The sequence below is a fragment of the Delphinapterus leucas genome, chromosome 8 (genome assembly GCF_059928025.1).
Source record: "Delphinapterus leucas isolate spDelLeu-1000000601 "Yukka" chromosome 8, BTC_Dleu_Yukka2, whole genome shotgun sequence".
Classification (NCBI taxonomy): Eukaryota; Metazoa; Chordata; class Mammalia; order Artiodactyla; family Monodontidae; genus Delphinapterus; species Delphinapterus leucas.
The window spans coordinates 70,596,302-70,621,433 of record NC_143136.1 but is presented as its reverse complement, the minus strand read 5'-3'; the positions used below and the strand labels follow the sequence as shown (position 1 = coordinate 70,621,433).

The 25,132-nt window shown below is 37.7% G+C and overlaps 1 protein-coding gene across 13 annotated transcripts in view; it reads left to right on the top strand.

Moving 5' to 3' along the window:
- Window positions 1–2,403: 2,403 nt before the first annotated feature.
- The window catches only part of TANK (TRAF family member associated NFKB activator), a 150,371-nt gene continuing 127,642 nt past the window's right edge, over window positions 2,404–25,132 (top strand). For 5 of the 13 annotated variants that reach the window (XR_016394148.1, XR_016394146.1, XR_016394147.1 and 2 more), the window contains exon 1: window positions 17,682–18,021. Coding sequence is in view for 6 of the 13 variants with exons in the window: in XM_089916765.1 (XP_089772891.1) it covers window positions 17,756–18,021 (266 nt within the window). In the remaining 7 variants the exon portion in view is untranslated. The other 8 variants (XM_089916769.1, XM_089916766.1, XM_089916768.1 and 5 more) reach the window with 8 other exon arrangements.

Sequence of the window (25,132 nt, the reverse complement as noted above, 5' to 3'; positions counted from 1 at the left end):
AGATCCCAGCCCTGCTGCGGCCATGGGCCAATGAAATCCTGTAGCATCAGCTCACTAGCAAGTAGAGGCTAGAAAAGTCTGTTCCTCCCACAAATACCATGCCTGGAACATGGATTTATACTGCAGGTGTCCTTGTAATTGTCTGAACGAAGTTTTCCAATTAAACACCTACCGCATGCAGCCCAGCTGCCTAACTAACTTCTTGGCCAGAGTTACAGGCACCTGGGTCCCGTCCTGAAGGAGGAAGTCTGTCTCTGAATCCCAGTCAGCAATGAAGAGCACAGGCTTCTGTGCCCTCCGCTATCCCCAGGGAAGACTGCTTTCCAGGGATTCTTCTTCGGGAGGTCTTTCACCCAGGCCTGCCTAGAGAACCTTGTTGTCCCTTGGTGGTGATTTCTTCATTCTTTGATTAGCAAACCCTTGGCCATTCACCTCTGCCTGAATGGGAACCTGACTTGTGCCTCCCATTGTCTAATTTGGGATGGGAGCTCCCCACCCCCTGAATCCCCCCCGCTTCTTCTAATCATTGGACCCTAATCCTTGCCAATCCCTCAGTACCAATTTGCTCCTTCCTCCCCTGCAGGAATCTCTGCATTTCTATCTGCTCCAGTCACATGGTTTATGACTCTGAGAGGAAAAAAGGAGGGGGAGGGAATAGGAAAAGGAACCACTAGAGACAACAAAGATAAAAACTTCCATCCGCCTCACATGTTTTGCCTAGAGCCAGAACCAGTCCGTGACAGAGGTTCTAAATTCCATGCACGCAGCCAAAATTTCCTCCACAAGCGTTTCTAACTATAGCTTCTCTGTCTTGGCCTCAGGATCTTCTTGCAAACAGTGCCCCGCCAGGTTGAGACCAATTACCCTGGATTAGCCAGTTCTGCTGGGGCTTGGGCTCATGCCAAGCTCACATGCCAAAGTAAATAGAAGAGGGAGGGGGCACAGAATAAAGAGATCAAAGGGGCATTTCCCAGTTAAGACATCAACACTGCTTTAAAAAGTAATAATAAAAATTAAAAAAAATTTTTTTAAAACCTATGTTTTTAAAATCCAATTCAAAAGTGTAAATTCTTGACAAAAAAACTTTTCTTTCCACCAATGGCTATCTCACTTTTTTGTTTTGATTTGCTGTATTCACAGTATTAGATAGGTTTTATTTTCCCGTTACACACAAAAAAGTTTAATGTTTGTATCAGTAAGTTAATTATAAAATGTAAGGTGCTAAAGGAAATTAATACTTCATGATATGTTAGATGAGTAAATGGAATGTTTTTAATCATAAGCTTATTCATCACTTTAGATTAATTCAGAATTTTTTCCTTTTTATAGAATAATTTCTTCAGGAACAGAAATAACTCAGGTTTATTTAACATCTAATTTAAGAGAGGTGGTGTTTTAAAGTGGAAAAGAAACTAGACCCAGAATCCAAAGTTCTAAATTGTAGTTCTTCTGCTAACTGTGAACCTTTGGGTAAGGTCTCAAACTCTTCATCTATAAAATGCAGGAGTTGAACAAGGAGACTGCTCAATCGCTATAGTCCTTTTCCTGTTCAATAACTTGCTACACTGAGAAAAATACACTCATTCAAAAGACAGATTTTAATCTGAGTGCTGCCTCTAACTTTCTTGGTGACTTTGAGCATTTACCCTCTCCTGTTTCCTCATCTGTAATAAAAAGGAAATGGAACAGATGGTGTCTAAGGACATTTCCAGCTCTGAAATTTTATAACAAAGAAAAATGTCTGGGGTGCATATGCCGCCTTCCATTTGCATGTAGAACTTGATGTTTTGCTCCAAGTAGCCTGAGAAGAATATATGTATTTGTAAAGCATTTCCCCAGTGTGCTGGCATATATGCTTATCCACATGAAGAGAGAATCTGAGGTCCCAGGGAGAAAAGCTCTTAAGAGCCTTTTATGTTTCACCTCTCTTCTAAGTACATGAGGTCAGGCTCTGGAATCCAGCATAAACTTTAATATTACTAGGCTTCATCCTAGTGACCTCTGTAGGCCATGAAGCAAAGACAACTATACTCAAATCTAGTCTTCACCTACTGTTTATAAATATACTGCTCAGGTCAAAAAGTGACTTCTTAAAACCTAAAAAAAGCCATTTATCAAATAAGCTTACTTTAAAATTTTGCTACATGAAAATGTGCTTAATCCAAATATAATTTGGGGTTTACAATTTCTGGATTTTTGTTAAAACGTCCTAGCTCTTCAAGTAAAGTATCTTTGCTTCAAAAGGAAGTCAAAGTTACAGCCACGGTGGTTTACAGAACATTTTCTGGTAGTCTTTGCTTTGTTTCAATATCTTGCCATGATTGGCTGTTGAAAGTTACAAAAAAGGAAGTCTTCAAGGCGGGGGATTTCTCAGTGGAAGTTCCCAGTTTAACTCAAGGGAGATCTCAGGACAGTTTGGGCGGCACTGCTAGAGACTCGAGGTAAAACTTCCAGACCTGTAACTGCCTACTTCTTTAAAAGCAATAGTCTATGAAGGAAGCCTTGTAACCTGGAGAAGAGGTAATCAAAACTTTAGTAGTTCCTACCGATTCTCAAGCTAGCAAGGTGGCCTGGATGTCTTAAACTGAAGTGTTGCAGATTTGCTCTACAATTCCTTCTGTTAAGTGAGTAATTTATGACATGATTCAGTAATGCCTTTTATTCATTGCCACAGTTGGAAATTCAGCCTTTTAAAAATGGGGTCCCTAGCCAAGACTAAAGGAAAAATTTTTAAACTGTGATCTTTTTGCATTCTTCTCAACTTTTAAGGTAGAATTTATGTCTTTATTTGAAATGATTTTTTTAAAGTTTATATCTGGAATATAGCTTTCTCCAGCGAGTGGTTTTTATAACATAAGACTTAAAAGATATATATTTAGCATAAGTTAAGTTGTATACTGCTTACTAGGTTGAAAAGTAAATACTGTATATATTCATACTTTTTTTGGTTAAATTTTTAAAGGTCAATTCTGGCCTGATGCAGTGTGTTCATTCAAACATTAACTCACATTTACTATTTTTCTATCTTCTAAGAAACACATGTTTATGAATATTTCTTTACAGTAAAGTATTAACCTTATAGAAAACTTTGCATTTCCTACCTTTGAACATTTAAATTTACACAATAATAGCAATCCAGTCTTATTCTATTATCAATTGGCCTTTATGTTCACAAAAAATGAATATTAAAGATAGTATAGTATATCCTCAAGAATAAGTAGATAGTTCAAAAAGATTAAACCTCAAGGATCATTACTATTGTTATATTAATAGCTGCCATTATTGAGTGTCTGCTACAGGGAAATGGTCACAGGATCTCCCAGCTAGTAAGTGGTAGAGCCAGAGCTTAACCATAAATCCACATCATTTCTTTTTCCATGGCTCTCTGTTACCACTGCCCTGCCTTCTTACAATACTGAAAAAGTATTTTGAGTTATCTTATCTAAACTGCAAACGGATGGGGGGAAAAGGACAATACTTGGCCAAGATCACAGAGAAGCCAAGTCATTCACAGAAGCTTAGAATTCATTCCTAGGTCTTCCTTGTCCTCACTTGCCCACCCCATCTCCTCACTCCCTCCAGGGCTCACTTCCACCTGGGCACAGGTGCACACATTAGTCTGCCTCCATGCAGGAGGGGGGACCTATGGCTGTATACCAGGTCTAACCTGACTGAAGTTCCTGCTAGCAGCCAACTAGAGCAACATCCAATTATTTCTCTTAAACACTTATGACAATGAAAGAGATGGCCAACTGGAAGATTTAAAATAAATATGTTAAATTCCTCCCCAAAAGAGCTGGGGAGGAACTTATGCACTAATTTGAAGAAAATAATTATCCTTACAGGAGAGAACCTTACTGTCTGCAAACATTCTTTCTCTCCATGTGTTAAGGCCTCAGGAAACATAGGTTGTTTGTTTATTATAAAATGTATTCCAATATATTTTATCTTCTTCGTGTGTGTCATAGGGATGCTATCTTGATAGGGGTATTATTTCCACTATATTTTCTAACTAATTACTGCTGACATTTAGGAAAGTTCTTGATATCATAATTTTATCTTGCGTCCAGTCATTATATTGATATTTTATTTATTTCTAAATTATTTTAGGTAATTCACATGCAAAGCCTAGATAGGAAGAATTTACTTTTGTCTTCTTTTTTTCTTCTGGTGGTGACATTGGCCAGAACTTCTAGAACAGTGTTTAATAACAGAGGAGATTGCAGCCAACCTCATCATGTTCTCATCTCAGTGGGAATTTCCCTAGTGGTTAACATTAAGAATGACGTAGGCTGTTGGTTTGAGATAAACACATTAATCATAAAGACCAAATAACTACCAAATATGTTTCTAACCCTAGTTTGCTAAAAGTGTATCAAGACTTCATGGTAAACTATATTCATTGTCTTTTTGATATCATCAGAGACAGCTGTATGGTTTTTCTACTTTAAACTATATAGTGCCCTGTTGTTACACAATAGAGTAATTGTATTTTTTAAAAATTACATGTTGTTAAAAATCATCCCTCGGTAATAAAAGTAGGTTTATAATTATGAAGTATATTTTGTTATTGCCCTGGTTAAGATAATAAATTGGTTGATCAAAGCAAACCAAACCTACACATTTCCTCATTTTCTCTTCAATCCACATGCTTAAACGCCTCTCCCCTATTATTTTGGCTTCACAATTCAGTTCACAACTCAAATTAACAGAAAAGAATGAAAACAATGTGGAATAGCCAAGAAACCCTATCAAGGCAGAGCAACGAATACTCAGACAAAGCAACTGTTCCTACACATTGTGCAAAAAGCTTTCTCCCTATTTTAACACTGCTAGCTGCAGACCACAAGTCAGTTACAACCAACAGTGGTGTGCAAAATGTGTGTCCAAATTGATTTATCTTACACCAATTTATATTAAGAAAATACATACTGAAAAAGAATTAATGAGAATTTTTGCATTCCTATTCATAAGTGAAATTCATCTGTATTTTTATTTTCTGATAAAAATACCAAAACTCTCCATGTTCTAAAAAAATTTCGTGGGACTTATCGGCTCCTTGAAACGTTTAAAGAGCATATCTTAGCACTCTGTCCTTGACACGCACTTTTGGAAGTAATTCTTTAAAAGCTTTTCAACGTTTTCTATTGTTATTGACCTATTCAGGTTTTATGCCATTTTTTCACACAGTTTAGGTTATTTGTTGTTTATAAATAAAATTTTATCAAATTTTTCAAATGTATTAGTATACATGGTATTGTAATTTTTACCGTCTCCATAACCATATGGATAACCCTTTTCGTTATGTTTTCTCTCTCTTTTTTTCCTGATTGGACATGTCAAAGGGTTAATCTCTTGGATGTATCTCATTTATGGTTAGCTCTTTTTTAAATAATTAGTTTTTGCTTTTATCTTTATTACTATTTTCTTACTGCCTTTCCTTCCTTTTAGATTATTTTACTTTTCCTTTCCTCAGTTTTAGATTTGGTTGCTTAGTTCATTTATTTTTTTTCTTTCTTATTTTGTAATGAAAGTATTTAAGGCTAGGAATTTTCTGAGTACCATTTTAACTGTTCTTACACGTTTATATCATTTTCACATTATTTCATTATTATTTTATGTTTTTCTAACTGCAGTTTTATTTCCTCTCTGATCCAAGTGTTATTTAGGACAATAAAGGTTTTTCTTGTTTTTTGGATTTTTTTTACCTAACAGACTTTATTTTTTTCGAACAGTTTTAGATTTAGAGAAAAAATGAGTAAACACTACAGAGAGTTCCCATGTACCACCCTGCCTCTTCCCCCGCACCCCTGCTCCCCAACATAGTTTCCCCTGTGATTAACGTATTAGTGTATGGTACATTTGTGACAATAGAGGAACAATACTGATACATTTTTATTAACTCAGTTTATAGTTTATTCAAATTTCCTTATTTTTTCCTTTTACAAAAATTGAGGTAAAATTCACATAACCAAGTTAAACATTATAAAGTGAACAATTTAGTGGTATTTAGTCCACTCACAGTGTTGTGCAACCACCACTTCTATCTAGCTTCAAAACATTTTTACCACCCCAAAAGGAAACCCTTTACCCATGAAGCAGTTGCTCTGCATTTCCTGCTCTCCTCAATCCCTGGCAACCACCAATCTGTGTCCTGCCTATATGAATATACCTATTCTGGATATTTCACATAAGTGAAATCATATAACCTGTGACTTTTTCTGTCTGGCTTTTTTTCACTTAGCATAGTATTTTCAAGATATATCCATGTTGTAGCATATGTCAGTACTTCATTTCTTTTATGGCCAAGTAATATTCTGTTGTCTGTGTATACACCATTTATTTATCCATTCATCTATTGATGGACAGGATAGTTGGGCTGTTTTCACTTTTTGGCTATTGTAAACAGTGCTGCTATGACCATGCATTTACATTGTATGATTACTTATTTTCAATTCTTTTAAGTATATACCTCACAGTGGAATTGTGGGGTCACATTGTGGGCTAATTCTATGTTTAACTTTTTTTTTTCTTTTTTCTTTTTTTTTTTTTTTTTGCGGTACGCGGACCTCTCACTGTTGTGGCCTCTTCCGTTGCAGAGCACAGGCTCCGGATGCGCAGGCTCAGCGGCCATGGCTCACGGGCCCAGCTGCTCCACAGCATGTGGGATTTTCCCAGACCGGGGCACGAACCCATGTCCCCTGCATCGGCAGGCGGACTCTCAACCACTGCACCACCAGGGAAGCCCTATGTTTAACTTTTTAAGTAACTGCCAAATTGTTTTCCACAATGACTGAACCATTTTACATTCCCACCAGCAATGCATGAAAGTTCCAGTTTCTCCACATTCTTGCCAACACTTTTAATTTTCTGGGTTTTTTGTTTTGTTTTTGTTTTGTTTTTTGTTTTTGGCTACGTTGGGTCTTCGTTGCTATGTGCAGGCTTTTCTCTAGTTGTGGCAAGCAGGGGCTACTCTTCGTTGCGGTGCACAGGCTTCTCATTGTGGTGGCTTCTATTGCTACGGAGCACAGGCTCTAGGCGTGTGGGCTTCAGTAGTTGCAGCATGCGGGCTCAGTAGTTGCAGCACACAGGCTCAGTAGTTGTGACAGGTGGGCCCTAGAGCATGCAGGCTTTAGTAGTTGCAATGCATGGGCTCAGTAGTTGTGGCTCGCAGGTTGTAGAGCGCAAGCTCAGTAGTTGTGGTGCACAGGCTTAGTTGCTCCACAGCATGTGGGATCTTCCCAGACCAAGGATCAAACCCACGTTCCCTGCATTGGCAGGCAGATTCTTAACCAGGTAAGTCCCCTTTCTCTTTTTTAAGTTATTATTATTATAGTCATCCTAATGGATGTTACATGATACCTCATTGCGGTTTTGATTTGCATTACCCTAATGACTAATGATGTCAAACATCCTTTCATGTGCTTTTTGGCCATCTGTATAGTCTCCTTGGAAAAATGTCTTCAAGTCCTTTACCCATTTTTTAATTGAGTTGTCCTTCTGTTGTTAGGCTAATATAATAAAAGAGTTCTTTATATATTCTGGATACATGACTCTTATGAAATACATAATTTGCAAACATTTTCTCCCATTCTACAGATTGCCTTTTGATAATGTCTTTCAATGCACAAAAGTTTATTTTCAAAAATTTTTAGAGTCCAATTTATTTTTTTCTTGATTGTATTTTTTTGTTTATGATTTTGGTATCATACCTAAGAATCCATTGCCAAATTCAAGGTCACAATGATTTACGTCTTTTCTAAGTTGTATAGTTTTAGCTCTTGTATTTAGATTACTTTTTCACTTTGAGTTAGTTTTTGTATATAATGTGAGATAGGGGTCCAGTTTTGTTATTTTCATTATGGATATCAGTTGCTCCAACATCATTTGTTGAAAAGACTATTCTTTCTCCATTAAATGGTCTTTGTACTCTGCTCAAAATCAATTGGCCATAGATGTAAGGGTTTATTTCTGGACTCTCAGTTCTATTCCTGTGGTCTATATGTCTATCTTTATGCTCTTAGCACACTGTTTTGATTACTGTAGCCTTGTAATGAGTTTTGAAATGGGGAAGTGTGAGTCCTCCAACTCTTTTAATTTTTTCAATATTCCTTGGTTATTTAGGGCTCCTTGCAATTCTACATGAAACTGAAGATTGGCTTTTTCATTTCTGAAAAAAGTCATTGGAATTTTGATACAGATTACATTAAATCTGTAGATCATTTGGGGAGTATTGCCATTTTAACAATTTTAACTCTTCCAATTCATGAACACAGAATGTCTTCCCATTTATATAGGTCTTCTTTCATTTTTTTCAGCAATATTTTGTAGTTTTCAGTGTACAAGTCATTTGCCTCTTTGGTTAAATTTATTCCTAGATATTTTATTCTTTTGGATGCTATTATAAATTAAGTTGTCTCCTTAATTTTCTTTTTGAATTGTTCATTGATAACATATTGAAACCAACTGATTTCTGAGTGTTGATCTTGTATCCTGCAACTTTGCTAAATTCATTTATTAGCTCTAGTAGCTTTCCTGTGGATTGTTTGGGATTTTCTACATGTAGGATAATGTCATTTGCAGATATAGTTTTACTTCTTCCTTTTTAATTTAGATGCCTTTTCTTTTTCTTGTTTAATTGCTCTTGCTAGAACTACCATGACAATGTTGAATAGCAGTAGTGAAAAAAAGCACCCTTGTCTTGTTCCTGATCTTAGGGACAAATCTTTCAGTCTTTCACCATTGAGTATGATGTTAGCTGTGGGTTTTTCATAAATTCAGAATGTCTTAATTTCTCCTTCATTTTTGAAGAATGGTTTTGCCAGATATAGAATTCTTGGTTGGCACCTATTTCTTTTTTTTTTTTCCCAGCATTTTAAATATGTCATCCCACTGCCTTCTGGCCTCCATGATTCCAAAGTGAAATTGGCTGTTAATCTTACAGAGAATCCCTTGTAAATAAAGAGTTGCTTCTCTCTCGCTGCTTTCAAGATTCTCTCATTGTATTTGGCTTTCAACAGTTTGATTATAATGTGTCTCAGTGTGAATCTGAGTTTAGCCTACTTGAGTTCACTGAACTTCTTGAATGTACAAATTCAGTCTTTCATCAAATTGGGAAGTTTTCAACCATTATTTCTTTAAATATATTTTCTGCTCCTTTTCTCTCACCTCTCCTTCAGAACTTCCATAATTCATATTTTGGCTTACAAGATGATGTTTCATAGGCCCCTTAGGCTCTATGCACTTTTCTTTATTCTTTTTCCCTTTCTGTTCCTCTATCTAGATAGTTTCAATTGTCTTATCATCACATTCACTGACGTCTTCTGCCTGCTCAAATCTGTTGCCCCTCTAGTGAATTTTTCATTTCACTTATTGTACTATTCAGCTCCAGAGTTTCTATTTGGTTCCTTTTTACAATTTCTATCTCTTTATTGATAATGTCGTCTTGTTCATACATCATTTTCTGATTTCCTTTGGTTTTTTGGTCCACAGTTTCCTTTGGCTTTTTGGGCATATGTAAGACAATTGATTTAAAGTAAGAGATTTTTCTAGTAAGTACAATCTCTACACTTCCTTAGGGTGAACTTTTAAAGACATTTTAAATGATAATTTTGACTACTTACTTAAATTAAAAATCAACTGCATGTAGAACGACCTACTTAAGTTACAGATATGATCTATACAACATGGGTTTGAACTGCATGGGTCCACTAATACGTGGATTCTTTTCAATAAACATGTACTACACGATCTGCAGTTGGTTGAATCTGCAGTTACAGAACCATGGATATGGAGGGCTGACTGTAACATTATATGTGGATTTTCAACTGCATACGGGGGTTGGTGCCCCAACCCTCTCATTGTTCAAATGTCAACTGTGTTAGCTAATATTTATTGAGTTCCTCCTATAATCCAGGTCCTGTTCATATATTATCTCACTGTACACATACACATACACACACAACTTTTTTTTTTTTTCTTTTGTGGTACACGGGCCTCTCACTGTTGTGGCCTCTCCCGTTGCGAAGCACAGGCTCCGGACGCGCAGGCCCACCGGCCATGGCTCACAGGCCCAGCCGCTCTGCGGCATGTGGGACCCTCCCAGACCGGGGCACAAACCCGTGTCCCCTGCACCGGCAGGCGGGCTCTCAACCACTGCGCCAACAGGGAAGCCCCACACACAACTTTTGAGACCAGTATTATTATAATCTATACTTGACATGAGAAGAAACTGAAGCTCGAGGTTGGTCATATGGTTAGTAAATGGCAATACCAACATATGACTGGGGCAATTTTAATGAGAACTCTCATTTATAGCCTGCTTGCATTAGCCTATGTCAGCTTGAGTTTGCCTTTGTGAGGGCAATGATCATCTAGGCCTCAGACTGTGTTACAAGTTTCTTTAATATTAGTTGTAATAGCCATCCTAACTTCAGAAACACCCAAATATGTGTCTTGGAATTTCAAGTGTGAGGCATGTCATAAAGGAGAAAGGACAGGGTGAAATAGGAGCCCATAGTTCTAACCTGGAAGAGAAGTCAAGTGGGGCCCTGCTTTGGATCAGACCATTCAGCTGAGGCCTTAATAAACCAAGCAAAATGTGAGGGAAACATGTTCTAGTATGAGGAAAACACACTAGCAAACACCTGAAAAAGACAGAACACGGAGCATTTGAGGTGTTGAAAGAAGCCAGAAGAAGAGGCAGGATATGAATCTAGAGAAGTAAGAAGAAACCTCATACTATGTTTAGAGTTTGGATTTTATTCTAAGGTTAATAGAAAGTGACTTTGGGTGCTAAAGGAACATAATAAAATTTAGAATTTGACAAGAGAAGAAGTTAGGAGAATAGTTAGGAGATTGTGTGGTAAATACGAATTTGATGATGGCCTGAACAAGGGGTGTCTATAATAGAGTCAGAGTGTGACAGTGAGGACAGAGTTGACAATGAGGACAGAGTAAATGCATGCAAAAACAATGTTGCAGAGGAGTGCTCACAAGAGTTACCTTATTGGATGAGTTTTACATCTTCATTACATGAGCAATGCTTTCCTTTCTTTCTCCTCTATTGGGGAGCATGAAAAAATGGGGAATTCTATGGTGGTCCAATGGTTAGGACTCTCGCTCTCACTGCCAAAGGCCAGGGTTCAGTCCCTGGTGGGGGAACTAAGATCCCACAAGCCATGAGGTGCGGCCAAAAACATAAACATAAACAATAAGCATATAATTTTTAATGGCTTTATTGGAGTATAATTGCTTTTAATTCTACTTGTAGTTATTTACCTTTATATTTTTTAAAAAATCTAAAATAATATATGTTCAATTATAATATCATTGTTAGAATGAGAGCCTATCATTTCCTTGTTTTCACATATAGAAGATAAGAAAATGAGTAAATTAGAACTTTCTCCTTCCTGCTACCTCTCTTCTACCCACTTGAGTTTTTGTTGCTATAATCTGGAAGTTTAGAACAAATTATAACTAAACTATTTATTTATACTTGGACCTTATATCTTAAAGATTACTTTTAATATTCTCATTATATTTGCAACAAGTTTTTACCTAATCCAATATTTAAATTATTTCAAATATTTACAGATATTTCTTTTATATCAGAATTTCACCTTTCTTAGTTTTTGCACTTTGATTCCCTTCTGACTAACTGAAGTGTATGTCCAGTTATTTCAGGACATAGGTGAAATATCTCTGAACTATAAGGTATCTAAGAAAGTCTTAGTTTTCCTTTCCTATGAAAATGATAATTCGAGTGGGTATAGACTTTGTAAGTCAAATCTTTCTCAGGCTGCTGTACGTGTTATTCTATTCAGCTTCTGAAGTTTAACGTTGAAGTTAAGTCTATTTTTCATTTTTTTTCTTCCTTTGAAAATAGTTTCATTTTTTAATCTGTATTCTTATTGAATTTTTTCCATACTTTATATTCAGAAAGCTTTCTCTCACCCCCTGATGACTAGACTAAGGCCTCTCCAATGTGTTTTTTTTTTTTTTTTTCCAATGTGTTTTTTGAGTACCCTATTCTTACCCTTATTGTTATGGTGTAATACCACACTGTATAGCAATTGCCTGTTTCTTGTATGTATATCATCCACAATAGACGCTAAGTTCTTTTAAGGTAGAACTGTGACTTGGTAATCTTTGTAGCCCTAACTTTTAGCATATAGCAAGCACTCACAAAATAGTTCCTGAATAAATGAATGGATACATAATTTAACATTACAATTTTTATCAGGATAGGTCAAAATGTTGGGCTCTTTTCATTAATACATTTCAAAACTCACTGAGTTCTTTTCATCTCTGATTGTCTTATATCAAAGTATTACTTCGGATATATTCTGATATATCTTTAGTTGCTACTTCTGTTCCATTTACTCGGATCTCTTTTTCAGAAGTTGGAGCACTATCTTTCCACTATTACATTTAATATCTATTTCTCCTTTCCATTCACATTTTGAGAGAGTTTTTCAAGCTTTTTCTCTAATCATTGATTTAACATTCTGCAGTATGGATTTCATTTTTTATTATGTTCAAATAATATTTGAATTTTGATGTTGCATGTTCTGTGTCCTTACAACCTTAACTTACCCAACTTTGTTTTTACTTCTCCCTTCTTATCTTAGCTCAATATCATGTCTTAGATTTCAACTCTTGTATCACAGAAAATACAAATTGGATTCTTTCCACTTACTTATGCTTCTGGCAAACCATTTTCTAGAGTGCTCATTTTCTTAGGATTTGGGGGGACTTTGCTCTTCTTCCTTTATGCAGCACAGTCTTTTCAAAGGGATGCTTTATCTTGTATTACACTCATTAATACAAGTATATTATATCTTGTATTAAACTCATTCCAAGGTTTGTGTAGCTCTTACTAACCAGATGTGTGGATTTTATTTGGTTCTTCTCATTATCTTCCTGATTTCTACTAGCTCCTCAGCACAGATCTTGAGCTGGGAGACATAAAGACATGCATAGTTCACAGCTAACTTTTGGATCTAAAGCTAACATTTACCAACTTTGTCACTATGAATACTGGCCTGAGGCAGAGATCCCTCACCCTTATTGCCTAGTTGTTTTACTATGAAGAAGAGAATTCCTGGTTAATCAGGAAAAAATCATTGGTCTTTTCCTTGATAGGAGCCATGTATGAAAAACTAAACTCCCAGAGAGTCAAACACACAGCTTTGTCTGCCCAGGCCCTTCCATTATTTGCTTCACATATCCTTAGATACAGAGTATCACATCTGTCCACTCCCATTGGGATCATGTTGGTATACTCCAGACCAGAGCTCAAAAATATCAATAGATAATAAAAAAACGTACTAATGGGGGACAATGGGGCAACAAGTTGTAAAATAGTACTTGAAGGTAACACATAGTAGTGGGGTTACTGTCCAATTCACTAGTAGGTGACATGAGGCAGATAGCTTTCTTACTATCCTTCAGGGTCACAGGTTTGCTCACCTTCAAACAACAAAGTTCATGTCCATTTCAGCCCTACAGTTCTTGCAAGTGGTGGAAAATCTTGTCAAATTCTGTCAGTAGGATGCTTATCAGCAGGGTTATAGCAACTCTGGAAGACTCAAGCCCAAGGTAGCAAGGCTTGGCAAGTGAGTGAGCACCTATTTCAGCCAAGTGCCCTGTACAGGGCACAGCCTCTCAGCCATATGCGCTGGGTCTGGTCATCAATCCTGCCTTTTGATGCTATTATGAGTTCTCATATTTTTCTGATTTTCCATTAGGCATTTAATTCAGAGACTCTGAGACAAAAACAGCTAGTCCAGATGTCATCCTAAATCAGAAGTCAACCAGATTCTATTAATAGTGATATTTCACATCAAAGATTTGACTAAGACCATTGATGCATACCTGGCATTCCAAGTTAGTTGTAGTAAGTGTTTATACTGGCAGCTTTCCTTGTTTCTAGATTTATATTCAGAACTCTCAATAAAATATTAAGCAGTTTTGAAAACAGGTCCTGAAATAGTTTTAATAAAGCTGCAGTTCTCATTTTCATTCCACCCTACCCTCCAGTACTACTTGTTAACCTGAGGTATATAATAATATAAGGAAAATTAGAGTGAAATTATGTCATTTTTAAAGAATTATTCCTCAAATGAATATCCCAACTCAATTCCTAACCTTAATAAAACATATTGTATGTAATTTCTAAAAAATTCATCATCATTATAAAAAAAGGAAAATGTTTGACACTGTTTTAGCACAAACTCATCCACTTACCCCAGCATTTATGCGTGTTTCAGACATTGGAGCAGTATGCAGCCACTTCTCTTTATGACTACAACATCATGGGAGTGGAAAGAGATAAAAATATATAGTTAAGAAATGTGTGTTTAATTTTTTCTTTCCTTATTTAAAGTGTTTAGCACTTTCATATTTCAAAATGCTCATGAATTCAGTTTTAGATTCTGAGTGTATTATTAAATTCTACTATTTAAATTAGAAATAGTCAAAGTAGCTCCTTCAATTTGCTCAAAAGCAGTGCTGGATAAGTTAGACTTTGTTAAAATTAAATTTTTCTGCTCTGCAAAAGACACTGTAAAAAGAATGAAAAGACAAGCCACAGACTGGGAGAAAATATTTTCAAAAGATACATCTGATAAAGGACTGTTATACAAAACATAAAAAGAACTCTTAAAATTCAACAATAAGAAAACAAACAACCCAATTTTAAAATAGGCCAAATACCTTAACAGATAGTTCACAAAAGAAGGTATACAGGTTGCAAATAACCGTGTGAATAGATGCTCCACATTATATGTCATCAGGGAAATGAAAATTAAAACACAATGATATACCACTACACTCCTACTTGAATGGTCAAAAGCCAGAACACTGACAACACCAAATGCTGATGAGGATGTGGAGCAAAGGGAACTCCCATTCATTGCTGGTGGGAATGCAAAATGGTACAGCCACTTTGGAAGGCACTTTGGCAGCTTGTTACAAAACTAAATATACTCTCGCTCTACAGCCCAACAATCACGCTCCTTGGTATTTACCCAAAGTAGTTGAAAATATGTGCACACAAAAACCTGTGCACTAATGTTTATAGCAGCTTTATTCAAATTGCCAAAAGTTGAAGCAACCAAGGTGTCCTTCAGTAGGCAAATGGATAAATAAACTGTGGTACATCCAGACAATGGAATATTATTCAGTGCTAAAAAGAAATGATCTATCAAGCCATGAAAAGGCATGGAAGAAACTCAAATGCATATTACTAAGTGAAAGAAGCCAATCTGAAAAGGCTACCTACTGTATGATTCCAACAATATGACAATCTGGAAAAGGCAAAACTATGGAGACAGTAAAAAGATCAGTGGTTGTCAGAGATTAGGGAGAGGGAGAGATGAATAGGTGGATCATAGAGGATTTTTAGGGCAATGAAATTATTCTTGTATAGTATGATACTATAATGATGGATACATGTCAGAGTGTATAGAGTATACTAGTATCCTCCAGTATACTGTAGTATAATACTATAATGATAGATACATGGCATTATGCTCCTGTCCACACCCATCAAATGTACAACACCAAGAGTGAACCCTAATGGAAACTATGGACTTTGAATGATAATAGTATGTCAATGTAGGTTCATCAATTGTGACAAACGTATCACCCTGATGGGAAGTGTTGATGATGAAACAGTCTTATGCATGTTTCAGGGTAGGGAGTATGTGGTAAATCTCTGTATCTTCCTCTCACATTTACTGTGAACTTAAAATTACTCTTAAAAATTCTTTTTTAAAATGTGCTGTACTGTCATGTTTAACTCAATTACTTATTACAAGAAAACTGTTCAACTGGTCATAATGCTATACACAAGAAGTTTCTGGTTTTTTTTAAAAAAGTTTTTTAAATTATGTTTTGGCTTTGACTTTAAAAAATAAGCCCAATATTCAAGTTAACCAAGTAGAATACACAGCAATTTGGCAAGTTTTTAAATTCTTGGACTTACTGGCCTAAGGAAAGAAGTATAAACATCCATGATTCAGAAATGTAGGGAGAAACTGAGGCAGTCAGAACCCCATCCTTCTGCTCTAACAGAGAAAAGATACTATCCTAGGAGGAGCAAGATCCTGGACTCCCCTGGGAGATAGCAGCTTCTAAGTTATATGGGACAGCATGACTAGAAAAAAGGAGCTCAAGATTCCAGGGCTAGGCTTGCAACTTTCAGGATGAATAAAGATTCTTGGATGGACTGAAGACCTGTCCAGGTATGGCTTAGCCAAAACCACTAGGACAGGAGTGTTACAGGAGTGTTCTCAACTTTGGAAATTTCATCAAGTCTATGGATATAGAGCTATGTTCTAGAGCAGGCTCTGCCTGACAACAATATACAGTGCTCATGGTCACTTTAATCTTTACTATGAAATCACTATTTCAGCACCCTTAGTATGCTTGTGCTTGGTGATAAAGTCTTTTTTAAACACCATTAACCATTGTCAGATATATGCAAAAATAGTGAGTTTTAAAAATGTTTAATTAAATAAATAGTAGGTCATCACCATGGAAGCTTCTGAAAGTGCTACATGCATTCACCCAGAACAGTTATGCTCCAGTCCATGTAGAGAGTCCCAGCCTTCAGTGCTCTCAGGAAGCTTCCACATGTGCTGTGGATTTGACTGCTCTTTTCCTGAAAGGAGTCCTAGGGATGACCTTGGTGGTGGGAAGGAGCCAGCATGACATGAGTGACTCCAGACAACACCTTTCATTTACAGAGCATTCTGACCTTTACCACGACTTTTGCTTACATTATGGATTGATTCTGCAACCATCCATCCAGTGATGTAGGTTATCATTGTCATTTGTCAGATTTTAGAGTATCAATGTTCATTAGGTTAAGCAACTTGCCTGAGGTAGTAGGTATTCGAGCTAAAACTTTTCTTGAGGTATCTGTCTAAACTTTCTATCTTGGAGAATATTTAAGCATGGCTAGGAAATGGAGTAATGGGGAATCATAAGTCATGGGAAATGTTAACGGTCTACTTGCATGTAGCAATCATCCAACTTTTAATGAAAGGTGTTACTAGTTGGGGGAAAAAAACAAGTGTGTGTGTGTGTTTGTGTGTGTGTGTGTGTAATTTTTCTCAGAGTGTGGAGCTTAATCACCTTAATCACATTCATATAGGGATATGTTGAAAATTCGGGTTCCTGGGCTTCACCCCAGTTGCTCTGAACTCTGGGAATCTCTAGGGGTGAATCTACATCTTTAACAAGCCTCTCAGGTGATTCTTGCGTAATTCTCAGGTGATTCTCAGCTCACACACTGGGTGATGCTAGACCCTGTTATTTGTTGTTTGGCAAAAAGCTAGCCAACACACTCAGGTGACCTTTAAACTTGACATTGTATGCCTTTCCGTGGCTGTGGTTTTCCCTGCGAGGAGGGGCGGGGCTGCGCTGGGCGGGGCTTGGATGAGCGGGGCTTGGCTTGGATGAGGGGCGAGAGTGGGCGGGGCGGGGAGGGGCGGGGCCGGAGAGGCCAGGCCTGGAGAGGTGGAGGGTGAAGGGTTAATGCTCCGCGCGCAGGCGCTGCCCTCTGAACTGGAACGGAAAACAACTTCCGGTTGGAGTCACTCCGCCGGGCGCCGGCGACCCGAGGTGTGAGAGACCGGTGCGGAAGCCGAGAACTGTGAGTAAGAAACTTCGTGAGCTAGTTGGTGTGTCCGAAGCCGTCGGGCACGGCGACAGAGAACTTGTGTGTGTGAGCGACGCTGGCCGTATGGGCGCCGCAGGGAGAGAAGCCGAGGAGCTGCAGAGACAACCAGTTCTCAGAGTGGGGAGGGACTTAGTGCGAGAGAAACCACCTGGGTTCCCATCCCCGAGCGGACCAGGGAGGGGCTTTCCGGGCCCGCGACGTCAGCGCAGCAACGACGGACCCCGCTGCGACGGCAGCAGGCGAGGGATCCTGCCCGGCTCCGCGTCGGCTGCTCTCGGTGACTTGACTTCTTGGCTAGCCACCGGGGAGGCAGGGCTTGCGATATCAGGGTGAGCAGTGAACCCCGCCTGGAGGTCCCAGCCTCCTTTGAGGACGCGGGCTGCCTTGCAGAAGCTAGTACTATCGTTGTTACTCTTCCGAAAACTTCGTCGGTTCTTTCTGTTGTTTTTTTCCCCAAGATTATTGCACAGTTTCGCTCTCAGCCTTCCTGTGGGGTGTTATCATAGCCTTGTCAATGAGAAGTTGGGTAACTTCCCCGAGGGTCACGGAGAGAATAGATGGCTGAGGCGGAAAGAGCAGAAGCAAACCCTGCCCCCAGTGGGAACCGGGCGTTAGGTGGAATCCCCAGCGCGGCGTAAACTGACTAGCGACGAGTTACGGGTGTCACAAGCTGTGCTTGTCATGAAGTGAAGAAAGAAGGGGGAAGACACTCAAACCAAAGAGTCTTTGTGTCTCTTATTATGCTGTAACAGGCAGAAGTAGAGCAGCCTTTGCTATGTCAAGTGTCATTTATCTCACAGATTCATTTGACAAGTTATATCTTAAGAGAGAAACGGTAGTAAAGGAAGTGAAATGACATGAAAGTGAAGGAAAATAACGTGATCTGCTTCCCTACCGCGGTTGGAATACACATTTCAAACGAGAGGTAGCAGAGAAGCAAGCTCTGTATTCTGCTGAAAAATTATTTTGCCCCTCTCATTAGGGAGGGGAGGAGAACCCTAAAGTGATAGTCATGCATAAAGCAGAAAATGTAACTCCTTCACAGCCCTCTCCCCAACCACAGGTACTCCAACGTCTTCCACATCTCTCATGTGTATGTAAACATGTTGTTTCGCTTTCTTATGAAAATGAGATTATGTATGCATAAGTTCTATTATCTGGTTTTTCAGATGAAAAATATATAGTGGAAATCTTACCACATGTAGCTCTACTTTATCTTAATGTCAGTATGGTATTCCTTTGCCTGGATGTACCATATGTAGTTAACCATTTCTTGATATTGCCTGTCTATATATTTTGCTCTTGCTCTACAAAATTATCTGTATTTCATTAGGATACAGATATATTAATCCTCTGTGAATTATATGGCAAATATTTTCAAGAACTATCAGTCTTTGGTTTAAATGCCCAGGTTTTGTATCGCTTAAGAATGCTGTCCATACTCAAAAATTATTAAAATATTTTCCTTTATTGTCTGTTAATTCTTTTTATAGTTTTGTATGCTTTACTCATTAAAACATATGAAAATTATTTTTGTACATTGTATAAGATAGGGTTTAGCCATTTTCCCTGAAATCATTTGCTGAAATCAATTCTTTCCCAACTGACTAGAAATACTACCTTAATATAGTAAATTTCCACCTGTACATGAGTCTTTTTTTTTTTGGATTCTTCTGTTGCTGTGTTCTATTTGCCTCTTCCTATACAAATACCAATCTCTTTGATTAGGCACTTTTTAGTAATTCATAAAGCAAGTCCCTCTTCATTTGCCTTTTTCAAAATATCCTTGGTGATTGCATTCTCTTCTCAGGTAAAATTTAAAGTAAACTGTTTATGTTTCATTAAAACATAACTTTTGGGGGGGTTTTAGCCATCCAGTAATATTTTGTGACTGGTATGTGGATAATTTATATATCTGGCCAACTTTCTAAACTTATTAGTTGTAAAAAATTTTTTCTCTTGAATTTTCTAGGGAAACAGTCATCTAAATATAATCTTATCTCCTTCTTTATACTTCTTTCTTTCTTTGGTTTAATAAATTTCTAGCTTCTCCAGAACAGTGGTATATAATAACATTGATTCAGGCCATCCTTATCATATTTCTTAGTTTGGGGATGTTTTTACTGTGTCATCATTAAATATGAATTTTAGAGTAAATTTCAAATAATTTTATTTATCAAGGAAGTGTCTTTAATATTTCTAGCTACTGGGATTTTTGCAGGGAATGGATTTTGGATTGTGCCTAAAGTTGGGTTTTTTTGTTCTTTCTTTTGGTCTGTTTGCGTTGGCTAGCACTTGGAGAACAGTTTTAACTAACAGATGTTGAATGTTCATTTGGTCTGTATATTTCTTGTTGTCAGGATGATGTCTTTTCATTACTACTTAACTAAACATTTTTATCAGGAGTAGAAGTTGAGTTTTGTCATACGGCATTTTGGCATCTATCATGGCCTATCATGTGCTTTTCTTCCTTGACCTATTAGAATGGAAAATTGTTTTAGTAGATTTTTGGGTGTTTTGTTGTTGCTGTTTTGTTTGTTTGTTTTTTAATTTTTATTGGAGTTTAGTTGATTTACAATGTTATGTTAGCTTCAGGTGTACAGCAAAGTGAATCAGTTATACATATATATATATCCACTTTTTTTTTTAGATTCTTTTCCCATATGGGCCATTACAGAGTATTGAGTAGAGTTCCCTGTGCTATACAGCAAGTTCTTATTAGTTATCTATTTTATATATAGTAGTGTGTATATGTGAATCCCAATCTCCCAATTTATCCCTCCCCCGCTTTCCCCCTTGGTAACCATAAGTTTGTTTTCTGCGTCTGTGGCTCTACTTCTGTTTTGTAAATAAGTTCATTTTTACCCTTGATTTCTAGTTTTTGAACCAACCTTACACTTGGTCATTGTGTAATAGTTAAGCATATAGGTTTCTTTTCAGTCACATTTTTATTTAAAATCAGTAATTGAGTTTCATCTGTAGTTATCTTTTTACTGTTATCTTTGGCAGAGTTTGATAGCAAGGCTATGCTGATTTTCTAAAAAGAATTGAGAAGAGTTCCTTCTTTCTCTGCTCTGAGGTAGTGTAAATACAGCTTAAGAGCTCTCTATTTGAAGGTCTGAAAGAATTCACTCATGAACCCATCTGAAAGTACAGTGGACCCTTGAATAACACTTGGGGGTTAGGGGTGCCAAGCCTACCAGCAGTTGAAAATCTGCATGTAATTTATAGTTAGCCCTCCGTGTCTGAGGTTCTGCATCCTCGGATTCAACCAACTTCAGAGAGTATAGTAGTGTAGTATATATTTAGTGGGAAAAAAATTCACCTGTAAGTGTATCCATGCAGTTAAAACCCATGTTGTTCAAGGGTCAATTGTACATTGTTCTTAAAAACAGCAATAATATTCAGCAAAAAGGTCCAGAACTTTAAAAGGCGAACAAACAAAAACTCCTTAGAGTAAATCCTTATAAAAGAAAGGGTGTGAAACACCAATAATGTCAAGAAAGAAGAACTGCTGTACTGATCCTGGTTATTTTTGTCCCCCACCTTTTTTTTCCCCCCCGTTCTGGGAAAATGCTGTAGGTAGACTGAGGCTGATAATAAAGTGTTTTACTGTTTTTTCTCTTCTCTATTCCAGTTTATGAAGGAAAGAGTGTTGCTTCTACATGGGCAAGCTCTTCTATGCCCTGAAAGAAACCAGGAGGGATACTCAACTGAGAAAGCATCAGTTCCACTTTGTTGTCATCAGCTTCCCAATTTTGCCAGGAAATTTCTTGCTTTAGAGGTAGTAACCAAGCTGACATTCTCCTCTAGCCAAATCCCATAGGGGAGTTTCAAAAGGAGTGGTTGAGAACATATGCAAGCTCAGCATGCTTTTACTTATTTAATATGAAGTGAAAATCAGTAGCACAATCTAGGTATGTACATGGCCTGTGCACACACGTAAGAACAGGGCTGGCTTCTAAGGAATACAAACCATCCAACCAAAGCCCACCGTTTTACTCAGCTAACGGTTTACTGTTAATATGTGGATAGTATTGTATTATGTAATCTTTGGTAGAGTTATTAACTTTTATAAATGATTATTTTAAATATTTTTTGATTACTTTCAAGACTCTTACCTTAGATAATGGAGTTTAGCAGTGTACATCTGTGAACTGTGGAGGAGACTTCAAGACACTCGTAAGTGTTATTTACAGAAGAATACAGGCATTATGTCAATGCTTGGATATTTGAGTATCTTAAATTATCATCTATTAATCTAGAACAGATAATTATTGGCATAATTTGGGGGGCATGCCCTAAATAAATGAAGACTTGCATGTTTTTTAAAAGCATACCTATTATCTGTAAGGAAATGGTAAAAAATAGATAGCCTGTTGATGTAAAACTTCACTATTCTAACTACAGTTGATCCTTGAACAACACAGGGGTTAGGCATGCCAACCCTCTGCTCAGTTGAAAATCTGCATATATTTTACAGTCAGCCTTCTGTATCTAAGGTTCCTCCGTATCTGTGGTTCCACCATACTGGCAGTTCCACATCCAGGGATTCAACCAACCACAACTGAGCAATGCAGTGTTTATGTTTACCTCAGATGGGTAGAACATCACATGCCTAATTTCCTTTTTGGTGTTAATACTATTTAGTTTTGCACTTCAACCCATAGAATTTGATAAACAGTTTGAGAGAGGTCCTACTGGAGATAAAAAAGGAAATGAGGCAAAGCTGAGACTCATGGGTGTGGTCTTTGGCTATAAAGTCTTCTTTTAACTCTTAGAAGATAGCACAAAAAGTTTCACCAAGTTTTAACATCCAGCAAAGTGGAGAACCTGGTCTGGGGAGCTTTTGGTTTGATCAGTGGGATTGTCTTACCTTGTTTATCCTGATGCATTTAGCAATCCAGCTTATGAAAAAAATACAAAATCCAAATTCTGACACTACTGGATCTATGATATTTAAGTTTCTATTATTTTAGCTGCCTGATTGGAACATAGTAACAGTGTAGTGCAGTGTGCTATGGGTATATCCATAACCGAAGTTTACAACCTGGAAAGTGAGAACAGAAATGCAAGCTGTCATTTTGGGGAATTGGCTGCTTGTGTTATGGAACTTTCTTAAAAGTGGGAAATGATCGTAAGTAAATGTCAGGAGTGACAGTTCTCTTCCATTTCCTCTCTTCAGGCAAGGAAAACATACATACTTTTTAGTGTCTTTAAAGGTTTACCTTAACCATCTAAGACAGAGGATGTTATTTTATTTATGTGTATATACTACATTGTTGACTTATTTTCTGCTTTTTGCTTCTGTTGCTTTGTGTGAGTGAGGAGGCAAACATAGAGCTAAGATAGGATGTATCTCACTTATTCACCTCTTCGTTTGCTAAGATGGCAACTTTTCTGAGATAGAATATGAACTCTTATTATTATTCATACCCTGAGGGGTTGGGAAAAGCAGGTGACTTTCTTTTCTAGGGCAGAGTGGAAGACGTCATAGTTACTCTATGTGGTCCTTCCCCCATCCTGAAGCTTCTGTAGATTTAAACTGGCGTCTTACCACAAGTGTGAACCCTGGTAGAATACTTACCCAGAAGCAGAATAGTCTCAGCAGTGGGGGAAACCCAGCAGAGGACCTTTTTCTACTTACTAAATCACCCACACTTGTCTCTACTTGTCCACCAAAAGTAGACTTGTTAAAGATTTATAAATCATTTTAGGGGTGGAGGTGGTGGAAATCTACCTTTAGGCCTGTGATTCTTTTCAAACTTGAAATCCCAATGTATATAACTAATCACAGTTGAGCTGCTCTGGTTGAACTGGGCAATTGGTGGTAGACCATTGTTTGGCTCATACACCTACAGCCTCAGTGGAGCTCCAAAAGCACCACTACTTTCTTTGATTATTACTTTTTATTCAGGATTGGTTAGATATCATTTGGTATCATAATGCTGGTTGTCAAAGACAACAGGCTTAAGATATTTTTATCTATAAAATAAGGGAAGAAATGTTTGTTTAAAAAGAAGGAGGGGGACTTCCCTGGTGGCACAGTGCTTAAGAATCCGCCTGCCAATGCAGGGGACATGGGTTCGAGCCCTGGTCCGGGAAAATCCCACATGCCACAGAGCAACTAAGCCCATGCTCCACAACTACTGAGCCTGTGCTCTAGAGCTCACTAGCCACAACTACTGAGCCCACATGCCACAACTACTGAAGCCCGGGCACCTAGAGCCCATGCTCCACAACAAGAGAAGCCACCACAATGAGAAGCCCGTGCACCTCAACAAAGAGTAGCCCCCGCTCGCCACAGCTAGAGAAAGCCCGCGCGCAGCAATGAAGACCCAATGCAGCTAAAAATAAATAAATAAACAAACAAGAAGAAGGAGGGTGGGAGGAGTTAGAGTACCACTTCAGGAAATTTAACATCCAGATAGTAGGAGTCACAGAAAGGGACGCAGAAGGAATGAAATTGCTCAAAAAGTTATTCAAGAAAATTTGCAAGAACTGAAGGTTGAATTTCCACATGGGTTAAGTACAAGATCAGAAATCAAAATGGCTCTGGACTTCAACAAAAACAAAAGGGAGCATAGTAAAACTTACAAAATTCTGAGGAAAAATTACTTCCAACCTAGAACTCTTAACCTGGCAAACTGTCATTTAAATCTGAGGGTAAAGATATTTTCCGTTATGCAGGGTCTCAAAAAATTTACTTTCCAGGCACTTTATCAGGAAGCTACTAGAAGGTTTACTCCACCAAATTGGGGAGTAAAACAAGAAGGATGAAGATTTGGGATACTGAAAATGAGGGATTCAGCTAGAGAGAGAGGTGAATAAAGGGAATCATCAAATTCAAGTTGAAAGAAGGTCTCAAGATGAAGGCTTTCCTCTAGGTATAGAAATCAACAAATCTAGACTTGAGCAAGTCGGAAAGCTCAAGGAGAGATTCTTCTAGGAAGATGAAATTGATAGAATAATTGAAGTGTCTCAATGGATTGAGGAGTTGTAGTAATGATAATAAGAAATGAAACAAACAAGAAGTTTTTTCAGGAAAAATGTTTTTCAGGAAAGGAAAAGGAGCCATAGTATATTATATGGCTCAGCAGTGAATAGCATTACGTAGTCATAAGAAAGTTAAAGTGGAATGCAAATCTAACCAAAAAATAGGATATAACTATATGAGGAGAATGGAGAGGATATAAAGGGAGGGGAGATTTTAAAGAGAGCTGAATCCTTATTTTGCATAGTGGGAAGACAAGTAAAACTGAAAAATCAGTAGTGGCAATATTAGCATGTTATTTAGAGATACAGAGATAATACCAAAAAGAATCAACCAAAAGGGACTTCACTGGTGGCACAGTGGTTAAGAATCCGCCTCCCAACGCAGGGGACATGGGTTCGAGCCCTGGTCAGGGAAGATCCCACATGCCGTGGAGCAACTAAGCC